The sequence below is a fragment of the Hydra vulgaris genome, chromosome 12 (genome assembly GCF_038396675.1).
Source record: "Hydra vulgaris chromosome 12, alternate assembly HydraT2T_AEP".
In the NCBI taxonomy this organism is placed as follows: Eukaryota; Metazoa; Cnidaria; class Hydrozoa; order Anthoathecata; family Hydridae; genus Hydra; species Hydra vulgaris.
The window spans coordinates 78,506,882-78,523,928 of NC_088931.1; the positions used below are offsets into that span (position 1 = coordinate 78,506,882).

The window sequence follows — 17,047 nt, forward strand, 5'->3', positions numbered from 1 at the left end:
TATGAATTAGCAAATGATTCGACTTAACCAGGGTAGGATTAAGCGGATAATATGATAAAGTTCAACTGGAATTAAAAGAATAACATGCTGGATTTAGCTTTTAAATAGAACAAATAAATCATTTTTAATTAGAACTTATACAGCATAAATTAAAATTAAAGTACGTTATGTATAAACTGACGTACTTTATTACAAATATATCTTCTTTATTTAACAATAGGGTCATTCCATGCCAAGTGGTGCAAATTTTAATGAGGTCCCTCATGGACCATCTCAGATTTTATTGAAATTTTTTGATTTTGTACATATATATGTTAAAAGCATGTTTTGAAAATTTTAGATCAATATCTAATATGGTTCTTGAGAAAACGCTATTTAAGTAGTGGGGTATTTTGCATAAAATTTCACTCTACAAGAAAAAAGGGTTTTTTCATCATTTTTAACAGCCAATAACTTTTGAACAAGTCAGTTTTATACTTCAATTATTATAAGATAGCAAGTGTGCTGTGGATACTTTGAAAAAAGAAAAAAATATTATTTCTGGCATCTTAACTTTTTCCATAATGGCGGGCTAAAGTTGATTTTTTTGTTTTAAGAATAAGTTTTTTTGTGATTTTAAAGACCTTAATCTTAAAAACTAGTTACAAAGTTAATACAAATCAAATTGCCTGCTGATCTACATGTGGTGGATAAACATTTTTAAAAAAATCAGTTGATTAAAGAACTGCATTCAAAAGTTATAGGTCTCCAAAATGAGTCAGATCGAGATTTTCGTAAAATTGATCTGTGATGCAAAGCATCTGTTACCTAAGATGGCACTTTTTTTTTTTTATAAAATTTTTTATACGCATCAATTAAAGACTGTTAATTAATAAAAACCAAAAAAAATTAATGGGCGCTTATTTATAACCCCCAAAAGGTAGTCTCTAAAAATCAGGTAAATTTTCCATAAAAAATTATTACTTTTTAAAAGTTTAGTTATTGTTTCATTTAATTCTATATTACTAGTATGTCAATCTAAAAAGTACTAATAAAACCAAATAAATTGTTGTATTTTAGAACTGATTAATAATAAGTAATATGCCTGAGCTTTCTACTTGCTGTATTGGTAAAGCATTAAATGAACAGTGCTATCTATCTAATAAAAGTAAACGCTACCAAGAACTGTCGAAACTAAACCAAGAGCTTATTTCTTTGAGAAGCAAAATAAATCCCATAGATTTTATTTGTAGCTATCACAAGAAAGTTTACTTGTCAAGGTATGAGAATGAACATCGCAGGTATTGTTGTAATCCGTTGAACAAGCACGCAAAAAATGTGAAAAGTAAGTTTCAATATTTAATATCTTAATTTAATAAAAATACCTTAATAACACTAAATAAATAAAAAAAAAATATTTAATAATTATTTCCGTTATTTTTTAGATTCTCTTAGAATTATCAGTCTTTCATATGCCAAAGATTTTGGTTTAATACCTGGTCAAAAAATTTGCACTAGTTGCAGAAAAGTTCTGAATTGCAAACATAATACAAAAGAAAATGAACTCCAAGAAAAAGAAATTTATGTTGACAACCATACATTAAAAGAAGATCTTTATTCAAGTATTGCAAGTTTTGGATGCTCACCTCTAAAACTTGTTTCAAAAAAAGATAGAGTTGCATATGGAAAGCGTAAAATTGATAGCGTAAGAGCTCATACACAAAAGGCTGTTGCCAATGTGCTAGGTTTAGAAATAGCTGCACTTTGTGGAATTGAATCACCCTCAAAAAAATGTTTGAAAAAAACTAACACAGATTTAGACAATATTATGACTCAAATTAAGTCAAAATTTGAAAAAACATTGTCAAATTCTGAAAAAATCACACTTCTTACACTCACTCCAGACAGTTGGTCAATAGAGAAAACTCAGAAGTTTTTTTTTACTTCAAAAAGATCTGTAGTACAAGCCAGAAAATTAAGTAAAAAAAGTGGAATACTATCAAAACCTTCTCCAAAATCGGGTAGAAAACTAAGCGAAGATGTAATTACAGAGGTTGTTCATTTCTACGAATGCGATGAATATTCAAGGGTTTGTCCAGGAAAAAAAGAGTTTGTTTCAGTTAAAGTAGATAGTAAAAAGCAACATATCCAAAAGCGCCTTCTACTAGTCAATATGAAAGAGCTACATATTGAGTTTAAAAAGAAATATAATTATCTTAAAGTTGGATTTTCAAAATTTTGTAAGCTAAGGCCCAAGTGGTGCATTCCTGTAGGTGGTGCTTCTGGTCTGCATGCAGTTTGTGTTTGCCAGTACCATCAAAATGTAAAGCTCCTTGTACAGAAAATTCCTGGAATTTCTGATTACAAAATCTTATTAAAATTAATGGTTTGTAGCATTGAAAATAGAGATTGTATGCTGCATAGCTGCGATAAATATCCTGCTAAAAAGGTTTTGTTAGACTACATTGACACTTTGTTTACAGAAAAAGAAATTAGTGAAGTTAACTTTTATCAATGGCAAAAATCAAATTACCAATGTACTTTAGTACCAGCAACTCTACCTTTAGATGAATTTATTGAAATGGTTTATGAACAGTTAGATAGTTTACAAGTGCATCATTTTATATCAAAAAGTCAAGCCACCTACTACCAACATTTGAAAACTAATTTAAAAGAAAATCAAGCTTTGGTTCTTCTTGACTTTGCAGAAAACTATAGTTTTCTAATACAGGATGCAGTGCAAGGTTTTCACTGGAATAACAGCCAAGCAACTGTGCACCCCTTTGTTGCGTATTTTATAAAAGATGGAAAACTTGATAGTCAAAGTTATTGTGTTATATCAGATCATCTGAAACATGGAACAGATGCTGTTCATTGCTTTATCGATAATGTTATTGATAAACTTAAACAATTATAAACATTTGAACACATTATCTATTTTAGTGATGGAGCTGCATCACAATATAAAAATTACAAAAATCTTATCAACTTATGCTACCATAAACACGATTTTGACATGACTGCAGAGTGGCACTTTTTTGCAACATCGCATGGTAAAAGCCCTTGTGATGGTGTTGGTGGAACAGTGAAACGTCTTGTTGCACGAGTCAGTCTACAATCACTAAACGATCCTATTGACACACCAAGCAAAATGTACAGCTGGTGTGTTCAACACGTCAAAGGAATATCTTTTTTTTTTGTTGACAAAGTTTCAATAGAAACACATACTACAAACTTCAATTTGGAAGAGAGATATCGTTCTTGTTTGACAATACCTGGGACACGAAACCACCACAGTTTTATCCCAATGTCACTTACCTCAATAAAAATAAGAAGAGTCTCATTTGATATTATTTGCACTAATGTGGATTTTTCTACTTGCAGAATTTATATTAATAAAATTTCCAGTTACTCACCAGGAGAATATGTGGCCTGCGTTTACGATGCTCAATGGTATTTAGGAAATATTCTTAGTATTTCAGAAGAGCATCAAGATCTTAATATGAAATTCATGAAAAAGTCTTTATGTAACAAGTTTACGTGGCCATGCAGAGATGATCTTTGTTGGGTACCTCTAATGCATATTTTATGCAAAGTGCAATCTCTTAAAGTCCAGTCAAACAGTGGATGATTTTATAGTATTGACTTAAAAGAAATCAATGAGATTATTTTATTATTTGAGAAATTTAACTTTTTGTAAATTTTATTATTTTTGTTTATTTTCTTAAAAACATTTTGTTCGTTTTTCATTAAAAAAATTATTGTATTATAAAGAGGGGTGCGGACAGAGGGGAGGGGACTTTATCTATTGGGATTTAAAAGTTCTTTATCTAAAGGGATTAAAAGGCTTTAAGCATTGATATTTTTTAATTGATATTTCATAATAAATAACATTATATAATTCAATGCATTTATTTATTATGTCAATTTCAGAATTTTATGGAAAATTTACCTGACTTTTAGAGACTACCTTTTGGGGGTTATAAATAAGCGCCCATTAATTTTTTTGGTTTTTATTAACTAACAGTCTTTAATTGATGCGTATAAAAAATTTTATAAAAAAAAAAAAGTGCCATCTTAGGTAACAGATGCTTTGCATCACAGATCAATTTTACGAAAATCTCGATCTGACTCATTTTGGAGACCTATAACTTTTGAATGCAGCTCTTTAATCAACTGATTTTTTTAAAAATGTTTATCCACCACATGTAGATCAGCAGGCAATTTGATTTGTATTAACTTTGTAACTAGTTTTTAAGATTAAGGTCTTTAAAATCACAAAAAAACTTATTCTTAAAACAAAAAAATCAACTTTAGCCCGCCATTATGGAAAAAGTTAAGATGCCAGAAATAATATTTTTTTCTTTTTTCAAAGTATCCACAGCACACTTGCTATCTTATAATAATTGAAGTATAAAACTGACTTGTTCAAAAGTTATTGGCTGTTAAAAATGATGAAAAAACCCTTTTTTCTTGTAGAGTGAAATTTTATGCAAAATACCCCACTACTTAAATAGCGTTTTCTCAAGAACCATATTAGATATTGATCTAAAATTTTCAAAACATGCTTTTAACATATATATGTACAAAATCAAAAAATTTCAATAAAATCTGAGATGGTCCATAAGGGACCTTTGCACCACTTGGCATGGAATGACCCAATATGCAAACTCTACTGTTCAAATATGTTTTAACTTCAGCAAAAAATTTTAATATCTCGTAAGTTAACTTCTTTTAATTTTAAATCCCTCGTAAGTTTCTTAGACTAGCACGATTTTTTACTCTCATAACAAAACTAGCAAGCGCTATTTGTTGTGCCCGGAAGGTCGTTTATGATTATGTTTCATATGTGTGGAGCGATCGCTCCTGCTTCATCGCAAGGGCTGTACATATGTATACTTAAAAAATATATAATTAAAGGAAAAAGTATGAAACTGTAATTTATTATTAGAATGTTTTATTTGTTTGGTAATATCTCTAAGTTGCAACCCAGCCTGTCCTCCTTTGAATCTGGTTTGTAGTATATATTTTTTATATTAGTATGATATAGCTTGTTTATAATAATATCTATATTTTTTAGTGAGTTACGGCTTCTATTTTTTTGATTTGTTTACATCAGTGGATTTAAGTAAAGTAAAGGGAGTAAACTCAGTTGCTGGACCAGAGAATGGAACTTTTGCCAGTTTATTTAGTGACAACACAGATTTTATTAAACTTTCTAGTAGTGTTTCAAATGAATTTGCATACATTTTGCACACTATTTCTACATCTAATGATGTAACATTTGCTACTCAATTTAAAATAACTGTTACTCCTGATCCTGAAAATAGAGATGGTCAGCAGTTCATGTCAATTTTTACTTTATTACAAACTAATCCAGAAAAAATTTTGTTTACAATTGGATTTAAGTTTGTTCAAACCAAGAAACAAGTTGAGAATGTTGTGATGTGAGTTAATGGTTTGTTTTTTTGATTGATTTTTTATTTCTTTACACTTTTTTCAAAGAACAAAGCTCCAATTTAAAACTTTGTTCTTATACCTTTGATCATCGATCAAAGTAACCAGTTTTTTTAGATAATATTTTATTTAAAAAGTTTTGCATTACTTACAAACATTTGAAAAAATTAAATTACAATGTTGTTGTTAACTTATCACTGTGAGCTATGAAGACTGTCAGTTCTGACTTCTCTCCACCTCTAATTTCTAATTGTTTGTAAATTTAGTTTTAAAACCCGTTTTTTAAAAGGATCCCCAAATAGATAAACAAAAAAGACTAAAAAAGGAATGTCATGTTTCTTTACTTTTTCTTAAGCAAATGTTGGGGTTCGCTTAAAATTTTTTAAAAGGAACACATTACTTCAATAATTTTTTTTTCTTCAGCAAAAAAATATATTTGTATTTTAAAAAATTACTTTAAATTTTAAAATGGATTTTTAACAACTTTAAAAATAACTATTAAGTTCATCAAAAGTGTTACATTTAAATTAAATAACTAGGTATGCTTTTAAAGAAATTAATTATGTTTTAGCATGGTTTTTACATGCGTTTACAAAAGCGCACAAAATTTTACTTGATGCATTTGCTATTGCTTTAAATGAATGCATTTGCTAATGCTTTAAAAGAATATTTTTGTATGACTATTTACTAACGAAAAAAACCCAAATAAAATTAAAAGTTTATTTTTATTTTGTTTTTATTTTAATGTAATGATTGATTTTTTAAGCTTGAAGCAAATATCAGAAAAACATAATTTAATTCTTATAAAAAATATGTGGTTTAATTTAAAACTAATTTAATAAAAATATATAATTTTATTCTGATAAAAAATATTTAATTTAGTTTATATTTTAAAAATATGTAATTTAATTTTGATTTAAAAAATATATTTTAGTTTATTCTAATTAAAGTTAATGCTTGGGTTTAGCTTGACTGTCAAATTTATTTAAAAATATTAATAAATATTATTTAATATTGAAATTTTATTTGTTCTTAAAAATAATTAGCTCATTTTCATCGCAATTGTTTTTTCGGTTTTCTTTCCTAAACATTTTTTTTTTACTCATAATTAAATTATAAATAAACTGTTGCATCAAAAATTTTCACAAAATGTAAGTTAAATCTTTTTTTTATAACGCAAGTTAAATCGCAGGGATTATTTTTTAATAAACAATATATACAGCAATATAATTTTAATAATAAAATAATAAACTAATAAACTTTTATTAAATAAAGTAAATAAATTAATGTAATTTTTTTATTTGTTACTCGCTAATTTTTTCAAAATAAAACATCATTTGTAGTTGCAAAGCCACAATTAGAAATTTAAAAAATAATCATTTTAAAAACTTCAAAAATTTAACATATTTAAATTTATTTATGCAAATGTCGAGAAAAGAAAGAAATTTGGTAATATCGAACATTTTTTTAAATGCAATATTAAATTTAATTATTTAATATTAAAAAAACATAGTATTAAATTTACTATGTGCTTGAACCGTTCAAATTAAACATAAACTAATATTAAACTAAAGAGTTAGACTGAATTGTATCAATTTAAGTAAAACTAAACAAAAATTAAATGTAAAAAATTTCCACTAAACTATATAAAACAAGTTAAATGTAAAACTAATATTTCCAATAAGCCATGTAAGTTTAATTTAAATATATATGCACTAAATATAAAACGAACAGCTGCACCATACCGTAAACACTTAATTTAACCATAAATAAAACTTAGAACGAACAACCTCAATAAACTGTTAAAAGAAAACTCAATAAAATTAAAGTAAATATGAACTAAAAAAAAAGTAATTTTATTAAAACCTATAAATTAATTTAAAGTATGATGTGAATATAAAACGAGTGAATTAAATAACCATATAAATTGAACCAAGTAGAAACTAAATATAAAATGAATTATTGTACAAATAACCATATAAATCAAACTAAATTAAAGTTAAAATCAATATTTGTACTAAAATATAAAAAAGTTAGTTATAATATAAATATAAAATAAAGCCATAAAAACTAAATGTAGGCTAAACATAAAACAATTAACCCTATTAAATCATATAAATTAAATATAAAACCGCATCATACTGCCCAAATCAGTGACCTGGGTAAATATCTTTGGGCAAATCTTAATAATGTTTAACATGTATAAATAAATCAATTGGGAAAACATGGTTATCAAACTTAGTATAAATATTACAGATAATCTTTTTTAATTATATATTTTAATAAACATTCTAGCAAAAGGCTAACAATGAGAATATTATGAAAGACTTAAATATATAAGAATATTATATAAGACTTAAATCAATTATATAAGACCACAAAAGTTGTATACTGAAATCTAATTGGATTTCAAAATATTGCAAAAATTAAATAAAAATTTAATTTAAATTATAAATTTTATTTTAATAAAAATAACTACGTGTCATTATTTTTCTTGAAATAATAAAAATTCATTAAAATAAAACTAATAATAATAATAATAATAATAATAATAATAATAATAATAATAATAATAATAATAATAATAATAATAATAATAATAATGGCTTATGTGGGTTTCAAATATTTGTTTTATCAATTTATAATGCATAACAATAATTTTTTATTTTCATCAGCTTTGTTTTATGGATAATATAACATAATGGCTATACTCAATTATGTAAAATAGTAATCAAATATCACTTTAACTTAATCAATTAAAATCAATTAATAAAGAATTAATTTTGCAAATCATTAACAAAAAAGTGACTGAAAGTTATTTTTTTGTTAATGATTTGTTCTATTCAGCATATTAAATCCTATTGAAATTATGTTAAAACAGCTGTTCGAAAATGCGTATTTGACCACAAGCCTCTTGTAAAAAATATTAGTTCTGATTTATAAACTCAACTTTTAAAAAGTACTTACACTATATCATTAAAAAATTTCCACTCCCCCTTTTATTAACCCCCTCCCCCTGTTTATTAGATCTAGACTAAAATTCCCACCCTCCCTCATTTTAATACCCCCCCCCCCCTCCTTGTATTAAGGACTTCAGAGTAAGAGCGTTAACAATAATATTTTTCTTTAAAAGCAAGACATATTATGCGCATTTATGTTTATATTAACTGAATTACTTAATTATTTATTAACCGACTTGTCTTTTATTATATTAATATTTATTATTATTAATATATTAACATTAATTAGTTAATAAAATGTTCAAGAAAAAAACAAAAATAGAATCCAATAGGAATTGAACCCGGTGCGCAAGCACCATGATCAAATTTATTAACCACTACATCACACAATTTTGTAACTCACTAAGTATATAAAGTTTAAATAAAATGAATTTGTTTTGATGCATGATATTTTTTAAGTAATTAACGTGCTCTAAAATAAAATAACTTCTGCATGATTATTACGTAGGCATTACGTTAGCGTTACACTATCAAGGAATCAGTGACCTGGGTAAATAAATATATATATATTATATAAATATATATATATATATATATATATATATATATATATATATATATATATATATATATATATATATATATTTGTACTCACAACATTTAGCATCTTATGTTTTTTTTTCCCACAGTTTATTTGTTTTTTTTTTAATGAGGGGCCAATTGTTTATGGGTGAGTTCCTTAACAGTCAAAAAAAAAAAGTCAACGTTTTTTCTGGCTTTTTTTTTTAGCTTGACTAAAATCTTCACCTACTTCTCATAAACTAGTTAATCATTTCTAATCTGCATTCATTCTATGATCAATCTAAAATATTATTAATAATGAAAAATCTTTTGTTAAAAAGCAATTTCCAAACTGAAAATATTATTTTTTCATAAATTTGTTATATTGTTTACTAAAAAAATTGTCCAAAATAATTTTCCCTGCAGGTTTGATTATGATTTATTTGTATACATGATGTTTTTGTGATTTATGATGTATTTGTATACAGTTATAAGTGCATTGAGCACTTTTGTAATAGAATGAAATAAAATTATTCATTTAAAACTATGAATAAAAAAAATAGTTGAATGTATAACAAACATAAAAAACTTAAATCAAATTTGATAAAAAAGAATTTTTTTTTCTTTAACAAAGTTTAGAAATTTTAAAAGTAAAAAAAATAAAAAGAATTTATTGAATTAAAAAAAAAATTAAAATAATTTATTAAATTAAATTTAATAAAACAGATTTAAATTTTTTAAAAATGGAAAGTAAAAAAAATTCAACTATCTGTTTTTTCATGTGAAAAAAAAGTTATTTCACAATATTGTTGAAAATATTTTTTGCAACAATTAATTACTGCAAGAACTATTTCAAAAAACTGTTTAAATACTTAAAGAAAATAAAAACAAACACATTCTGCTTTAAAAAAAGATTCAAGTCAATTATGATTTGGTTTTATTTAAAGCATGGTAAAAAAATTTTTACAAAACAAAAATTATTATCATGTTTCAATTAAAACCCCTTAAAATGATTCTATTAACATTTCTTGCTAATTTAAGATTTTTAAAAAAATATTAAATTTCTTAATTAAAACTTTCCATCAAATTTAATGATATAATCAATTAATTTACAATCAACAATTATTTAAAATTATTTTTTAATAATTAGGTTATTAATTTTTTAAAAGAACCCCCCTGTCAATTTTGTATATCTTTACCCCTGCTTTTTATTTGTTTTTGACATTTTTATGACATTTAGCATGGTTTTAAGTTATTTTTATTTATGTAATAATAATAATAATAAAAGCATTATTTTAGGAAATTATTGTTTAGTTTAATAAAATTTTTTTTGTTAATATTTTTAAAGTCAAGGTGAGAAAAAGCAGTATGTTTACATAGGAAGATGGAAAGATAAAGGTAAAGATAAGGTAGTTACAGAGGTAGAGGTTGTTAAACCACATTCAATTAAAACAAATGTATGGCAAACATTAATGGTTCGTATCCACAATAATCAAGTCACAGTTAGTATTGACTGTAAAGAAGTTGCAACTCAAAAAATAGATGCATTAACAGAGACTTACATATTGAAAGGTTTTTTGTCATTAGCTCAAATAACTGAAATTGTTGGTTTTGGAACTGAAGAAGTGACTCAAAGATTTTTAGTAAGTTTTTTTCAATAAAATTTTCTACCAAAAGTCATAACAAAAGACACATGTAAAACTGGTTTTTAAGATTTTTAAATGTTGAAAAAAATTTTAAAAATTTTTATTTTTCAAAGTCATTAAAAGTTTAATTAAAACTTTTGTTTCTATTTTTTTTCGTTGTTTAAAAGTTGAGTTTATTATTTTAATATTACAATGACAGTTGAAGATAATTTCCAATATTTAAACTAAATTTTTATAATTAATTAAACTAAAATTTAGGGGCTAAACAGATTCTGTTGACCAGTTTTGCACCCCTTCTTTATCTATTATGCTGGCATAGATGTATTTATAATACATTGTTTCCAATTTACAATGTTGAATGCTAGATCTTCTTGACTTTTTGTTTTGTTTGTTTCTGTTTTTATGACTAGATTACTATTCTATTATCTCCTAATGAGGGTACAGTTCTCTAAAACTCAGTTTTATGGTTCTGAAGCCGGCTGGTATTCAGGTTTTTCAAACTCAATGGTAGCTTTTAGAGAGGCTGATTCCATTAACAGCTGTAAAATATCAGAGTACTATCACAGGGCTCAATTTAATTTTTTATAAAGTTCCAAACAAAATGTCCAATCTAAACTTGTTTGGGTTGGGCAATGTCCGATCAAATTTTTAAAATATAATTTTAATGGTTTTACAGAACCATGTTATGCAATCAAATTCTTTGTCATGTTATTCAGTTTATTTAATGTTAATGTGGTGAAGTTGTAGTTACTATCCTTATTATTTAGAATTAATTGCAGATTTTTGTTTTGTAATAAAATAGTTTCAATTAAATATTGTATTTTTTTTAGATAGACTTTTTCATGCTGTAACTGACAATGTTTTTTTTTTTTTCTCTACAATTTGGCAACAGCTGTTTTGATGTTTTAACTATTTAAATGCAAATAAAATAATCGTTACATTATGAATAGTTTTTAATCATTGATCTTTTTTAAAGTTTTTATTTTATGGGAAGGCTTTAAATAAAATCAAAAATTATTCATGATGATTGTTTAAAACAAGTGCATTATGTGTAAATTAAATGTTGTATTTAAATTTTTCAAGTAGGTATGTACTTTTTATGATAAATTTAAACGTTTGAAACTATTATTCCATGTCTTTCTAAAAATCTTTAAAAAGATTATATTTTTTACTTCAATTTATGAATAAGTTAATTAAGTCTTCCCATGATTTAATTGCTTTATTTTATTTATTTTTGTTTCTATTTTTACAAAGAATTGTTTAAAAGTTTTTTTTTAAACTTGGCATACTAACTAAAGCATGAAATTATAATTTTAAAAAGACTAGGTTATTTTTTTTTAACAATTTTTTTTTTGCAATGTTTTGAAAAAAATGTATATACAACTTAGAAATTTTTTTATTTTTAATAATTTAATTTCACTTTTCAATAATTAAAATAAAATTTGTTCATTTGTTAAACAATCAATAGAAGTATTTTGTAAAAGCTTTTTGCGTAACTTTAATTAAACGTTTTAAAAGAAAAGTTTGGAAGTAATTTTTTTCAAATGCAATTAAAAGCGCAACAAAAAGTAATTTTATCTTCCAGTTTTTTTAGTTTTATTTTAAAGCTAATTTATTTTCTTTTTTGTAAGGAATTGTTTTGCTTATTTAGTTTTTTCAATTTTTTTCCTACTTTAAGTTTAGCTTAATGTTTCTTTTTTCAGCGCATTTCTGAAACGTTTAAATCATCAAAACATCTAAACAGTTGTGGTCAAGTTGTAAACAAAAAAAATCATTTGCGTGGTCAGCAATAGCGTTTAATTGCATATCCTTCCTGTCCATGCTTTATTTTGTAGAATTTAAGTCCCGTTGGTCAAAATGTCCGATTACTTTGTAAATTGATCGGAAAATCTGAGGTTTTAGCCAGACAATGTATGATGTCTAACTGTTAAATTGCAGGGTGTTAAATTGGAAAATTAATGCTTTAAGCAACATTGATGCTGGAAAAACTGGAATTTTTTTTTAAATTGCTGTTTAGTAGCTTAATTTGTATTAAGTTATTGATTTTTCAAGGTTATTTTAAATCTTACTAACAATATTTATTCCTTTTAAAGTTTTATATTTTTAATTTAGATTAGCATTGTTATTTTAGTATATATATGGAATTAGTTTAAAAAATGAAGCATCAAAGACAATTTAAAGATGATTGGTGGAGCGATGATAACTTTAAAGATTGGCTAAAGAAAGATCTTTAAGATACTAAAGTAAGATGTGTGGTTTGCCACCGGTCAATAGAACTCTCTTTAAGTGGGAGCTCTGCCTTGACAGATCACGCAAAAGGAGCAAAGTACAATATATTGTACTTTGCATGATCTGTATATAGAATTTTGCATGATCTGTATATAGAATTTTGCATGATCTGTATATAGAATTGCGTGATCTATATAAAGAATTTTAAAAAGTTGAAAGATTCTTTGCAAAACCAAAAGAGAAAAGTTCTTTACCATCTTTACCAAGTTCTTTACCTGTCTTTTCTGACTCTAATGAGTCAATTACAGAAAAACAAAAGACAAACTCGTGTGTCAAAAAACTAGATGTTATTAAGGCTGAAATTATTTGGCAGCTTAAAAATGTGGATATTGGTTTTTCTCTACATTCAAATGAAGGCTTAAGCTGTTTTTGCAGCAATGTTTCCAGACAATACCATAGCTTCACAATTTCAGATGGGTAGAATCAAAACTTCATACAAGTTAAATCATGGTTTAGCTCCTTATTTTAAATCAGTTTTGTTAGAAATTTTAAAATTGTCAGATATCCATGTCTATTCTTTTGATGAGAGTTTAAATGAGGTCACTCAAACTTCTGAAATGGATATTTATATTAGATTCTGGGATGTTAATAGAAATCCTGTAAATGTCTGTTATTTTAGATCAAGTTTCTTAGGTCATACAACACACCAAGACTTATTAACTCATTTCATGAATATTGTTAATATTGCTGCCTATTATATTTTGCATGATAGTCCTGCTAGGAGAGAAGACTATAGGTCTATTTCAGGGTTTTTTGTCTGTCCTCCTAACTTCTGATAAACAAGGTAACTACTTCTACTGTACTAGCTCCATTCAAAACATAAATTCACATGATTAAGACAATCAAGTTTTTACATGACATTTTACATGACATTTAGTTACTAATAATTATAGTAAGACATTCGTTGTGAAATATCTGACTCGCTGACTGATACAAAAATATTGTCAAGAGAACCAATATGACTAGATATAGTTTAAAATGTTTCTAAATGGTATTTGTTTATATTTTAAATGGGTTGAAAATAAAATGGTGGTTAACAGGTTGATCAAAGTGTGGAAAAGTTGAAAAATTTGTTTTTTTTCTGGAATACTTTATCTAAATCCAAACAACTAAAATGTAAAAGCTATAAGACATTAAAATAGGCACTTCAAGATCACTTAATGCTTCCAAATTTCTTTGCTTATATTGCAAATATAGTTGAATCTTTTCTGAGCAAATACCAGACAGACTGTTCAATGGTTCCATTTTTATACTTTGATGTAAAGGAAATAATAAAGTTGCTTGAAGTTATTACAAAACCAGTTGTCCTTGAAAAATGCAGAAGAAAATGTTGAAAGACCTAGATCTTTCTTTGACTAATAATCTGTTACTGATGAAAAGCTTAACGCAGGATTTTCTGTTTCTGAAGAACTAGGATTTTCTGTTTCTGAAGAACGCAGGATTTTCTGTTTCTGAAGAACTAGGATTTTCTGTTTCTGAAGAACGCAGGAACTACATCATCTGAAAAAGAATAGTTTAATAACATTGTCTCAAAGCAAAGAGTTCTTTGAGGTGGTCAAGAAATTTGTTGTTTCAATGGTGAAAAGCTTTTGTGAAAAATCTTCATTGAATTATTCATTGATAAGAGCATCCAGTATCTTTGACCTTAATGTCTTGATGGAGTTGACAAAATCAAAATTGGTTGATCCTTTGAAAACTTTAATTCGATACTACATGAGTTCAAGAATTTTATCACTACAGCAATGTGACTCTCAGTGTTTCTCAGTTAAAAGATTTCATGTATATTGATGTCAAAGCCAAAAAAGAAGAATGCTTTAAGTTTTTTCATCAAAGGATTGTCTTGATGATTTTTATTTTTGTAATTAAATTAATTTTAACACTTAGTCATGACCAGGCTGTTGTTGACCATGGTTTTAGCATAAACAACTCTTCTGTTAAAACAAACATACACCTTCAAGTATTATCTCCCAGTGAATTGTAAAGGACCATCCAATTGCCAATGATGTAAAACTACACACAGACCAAATCACAGCACCATTGTTCAAAGCTTTTCGACTGGCCCATCGAAAATATATATATTTGAGTTGGATAATGCTAAAAAAGAGAAAGAGGAAACAGAGCAAGAACAAGAAGCGATGCATATCATAGCCGACATCGAAAAATTAAATCAAAAACTTAAAGTTGCAAAAAAAGCTATTATAATGATGGAAAACAAGATAACAGAGTGTATGAATCTTGCAAAGAAAAAAAGTGACCTTAGTTATGTTAAGAAAGGGAATGGATTAAAAAGAAAAAGTTTTGAAACTAAACAAGAGGTTGAGTTTATAGAAAAACAAATTAAAGAACTTGAAAATAAGAAAAAAATAAAAAATAGTTAAGTTTTTATTAACAAATGACTTATTTTGTTTCAATATATCTTATTGTTATTATTATTAAGTTGTTTCTCTTTTAAAGTTTTCCGATTTTGTGATTTATTGAGAAACTTTGCAATTTATTAATCTTAACTAAGATACAAAAATGCTTTAAATGGATTGTTTCCTTAAAAGTTTTTTTTTAAGAGTTTTTTTGGTATAATAACTAGAACTCTTTAGAGTTTGTTAAGTTTAATTTGTTAGTAATTCTGAAATTAGTTAAATTAAAAAAAAATGTGTTACTTATGTCCTTGCTTTTGTTTTATAAGTACAGTAGTTGTCTTTGAGACAGTTTTTGTATTACTTCGAAAATATTATTAGTGCTGGAATATAAGTACTTTTTTAATACTGATGCTGGAAAAAGATATGGGTTTCAGTACCAAAATCCTGGAAAAACGTATCCGAATGAAGTAATAAGTGCTGGAATTTTTTTTAAATATAAGTGGACACCCTGAATTCAGCCCTGCTATCAGTGCTATGTTGCATATGGATGGTGTCCCTGTTTGTACTTTTGGTGTGCGTTGTTGAGGCTACATTTGGATCTCATTGTTACAACCTAAGATTTATTAATAGGAATCAGGCAATTGCTTGGACCATTAGGTAGTGTACTGAGTTCTTTCTGTGCTTTGAGTCAAGTTCTTTAACCAATTTAAAAAATGACTAAAGTATCAAAAACTATAAAATACAAAAAACCATCATCATCACCAAGTTTTCTAAATTTATCTATTCATGGTCTTCGAAGTAAATTTTCTTCTGTTGAGTCTTTTCTCTTGCAAAGTTCACTAGATCTACTTGCTCTTTGTGAGACTAATTTGAGATCAGGTGTTTCATTTTGTGATCTTAGTGTTGATGGTTATCTTCTTTTAATTCATAAAGACTCCAATAATCACATGCTTGGCCTGGGCATTTACATTTGTAAGAATTTACCCATTTGTGTTTTAACTTGGTTTAAATTCACAGTCTAATCTTTTATGTGCTTTTGTTTAGCACCACTTCACTTTATCACATTTCTCTATGTTCTATATTGCTCTCCTTCATCTTCCTCTTTATCCTTCAGCCAATATCATTGTTGTTGGTGACTTTAATTCTCATCACACTGAATGGCTTGTTTCTAGTGTCAGTGTCTCTGCAGGCGTTAAGGCCCACAACTTTTGCCTTTCTCAATCTCTAACTCAAATAGTCAACTTTCCAACTCGCTTTCTAGACAATTCGAATCATTTACCTTCTCTACTCAATTTATGTCTTGTTTCTGATCCTAATCAGTGCTCAGTTTCTCCACATTCACCCTTAGGTGCTTCTGATCATGGTCTGATCTTTCTAAAACTATCATCTCATTCTTCATCATCGGAATCCCCTTATCATTGTACCTCTTACAACTACCTTAAAGCTGACAGAGAATCTTTCCATGATTTTTTTTGTGATAGCCCTTGGGTAGAAATATTTAGTCCTCCTGCTGATAAATGTGCTTCTCATATAACTTCTTCGATTCAGGCTAGCATAGAATCTTTTATTCCCTCTCAACAGTTCCAAGTCAAGCCTCACTCTTCTTCATAGCTTTTCTTGCATTGTGCTGCTGCAATTGCCAATTGAAACCATTACTTCCATATCTATCAGCAAACAGTTCTCCAGAAATTAGACATCCAGACATCTGTTGATTGCTGCTAGAAACCATCGTAAAAATGTCTAATGCCAAAACCCGCTATTCTCAGCTCACAAAATCTTGTATTTCATCTCAAAAATTAGG

The 17,047-nt window shown here is 26.6% G+C and overlaps 2 protein-coding genes across 2 annotated transcripts in view; both read left to right on the plus strand.

Annotated features, from left to right (window-relative positions):
* LOC100206790 (uncharacterized) overlaps positions 1-17,047 on the plus strand; it is an 81,316-nt gene that overhangs the window by 23,901 nt on the left and 40,368 nt on the right. The window contains exons 3-4 of the mRNA XM_065814552.1: positions 5,060-5,426; positions 10,306-10,600. Of these exons, the coding sequence (XP_065670624.1) occupies positions 5,060-5,426; positions 10,306-10,600 (662 nt within the window). The remainder of the gene's footprint in view (positions 1-5,059; positions 5,427-10,305; positions 10,601-17,047) is intronic.
* On the plus strand, positions 1,058-4,048 carry LOC136089037 (uncharacterized). The gene is made up of 2 exons (XM_065814551.1): positions 1,058-1,324; positions 1,425-4,048. The coding sequence occupies exons 1-2, from the start codon at positions 1,081-1,083 to the stop codon at positions 2,894-2,896; spliced, it is 1,716 nt and encodes a 571-aa protein (XP_065670623.1). The 5' UTR covers positions 1,058-1,080; the 3' UTR covers positions 2,897-4,048.

Excerpts from the sequence above, each read along its gene's own strand:
- LOC136089037 (XM_065814551.1), top strand. The coding sequence starts at position 1,081 with ATGCCTGAGCTTTCTACTTGCTGTATTGGTAAAGCATTAAATGAACAG. Across the intron at positions 1,325-1,424 it reads GCACGCAAAAAATGTGAAAA|ATTCTCTTAGAATTATCAGT; the intron begins GTAAGTTTCAAT and ends GTTATTTTTTAG.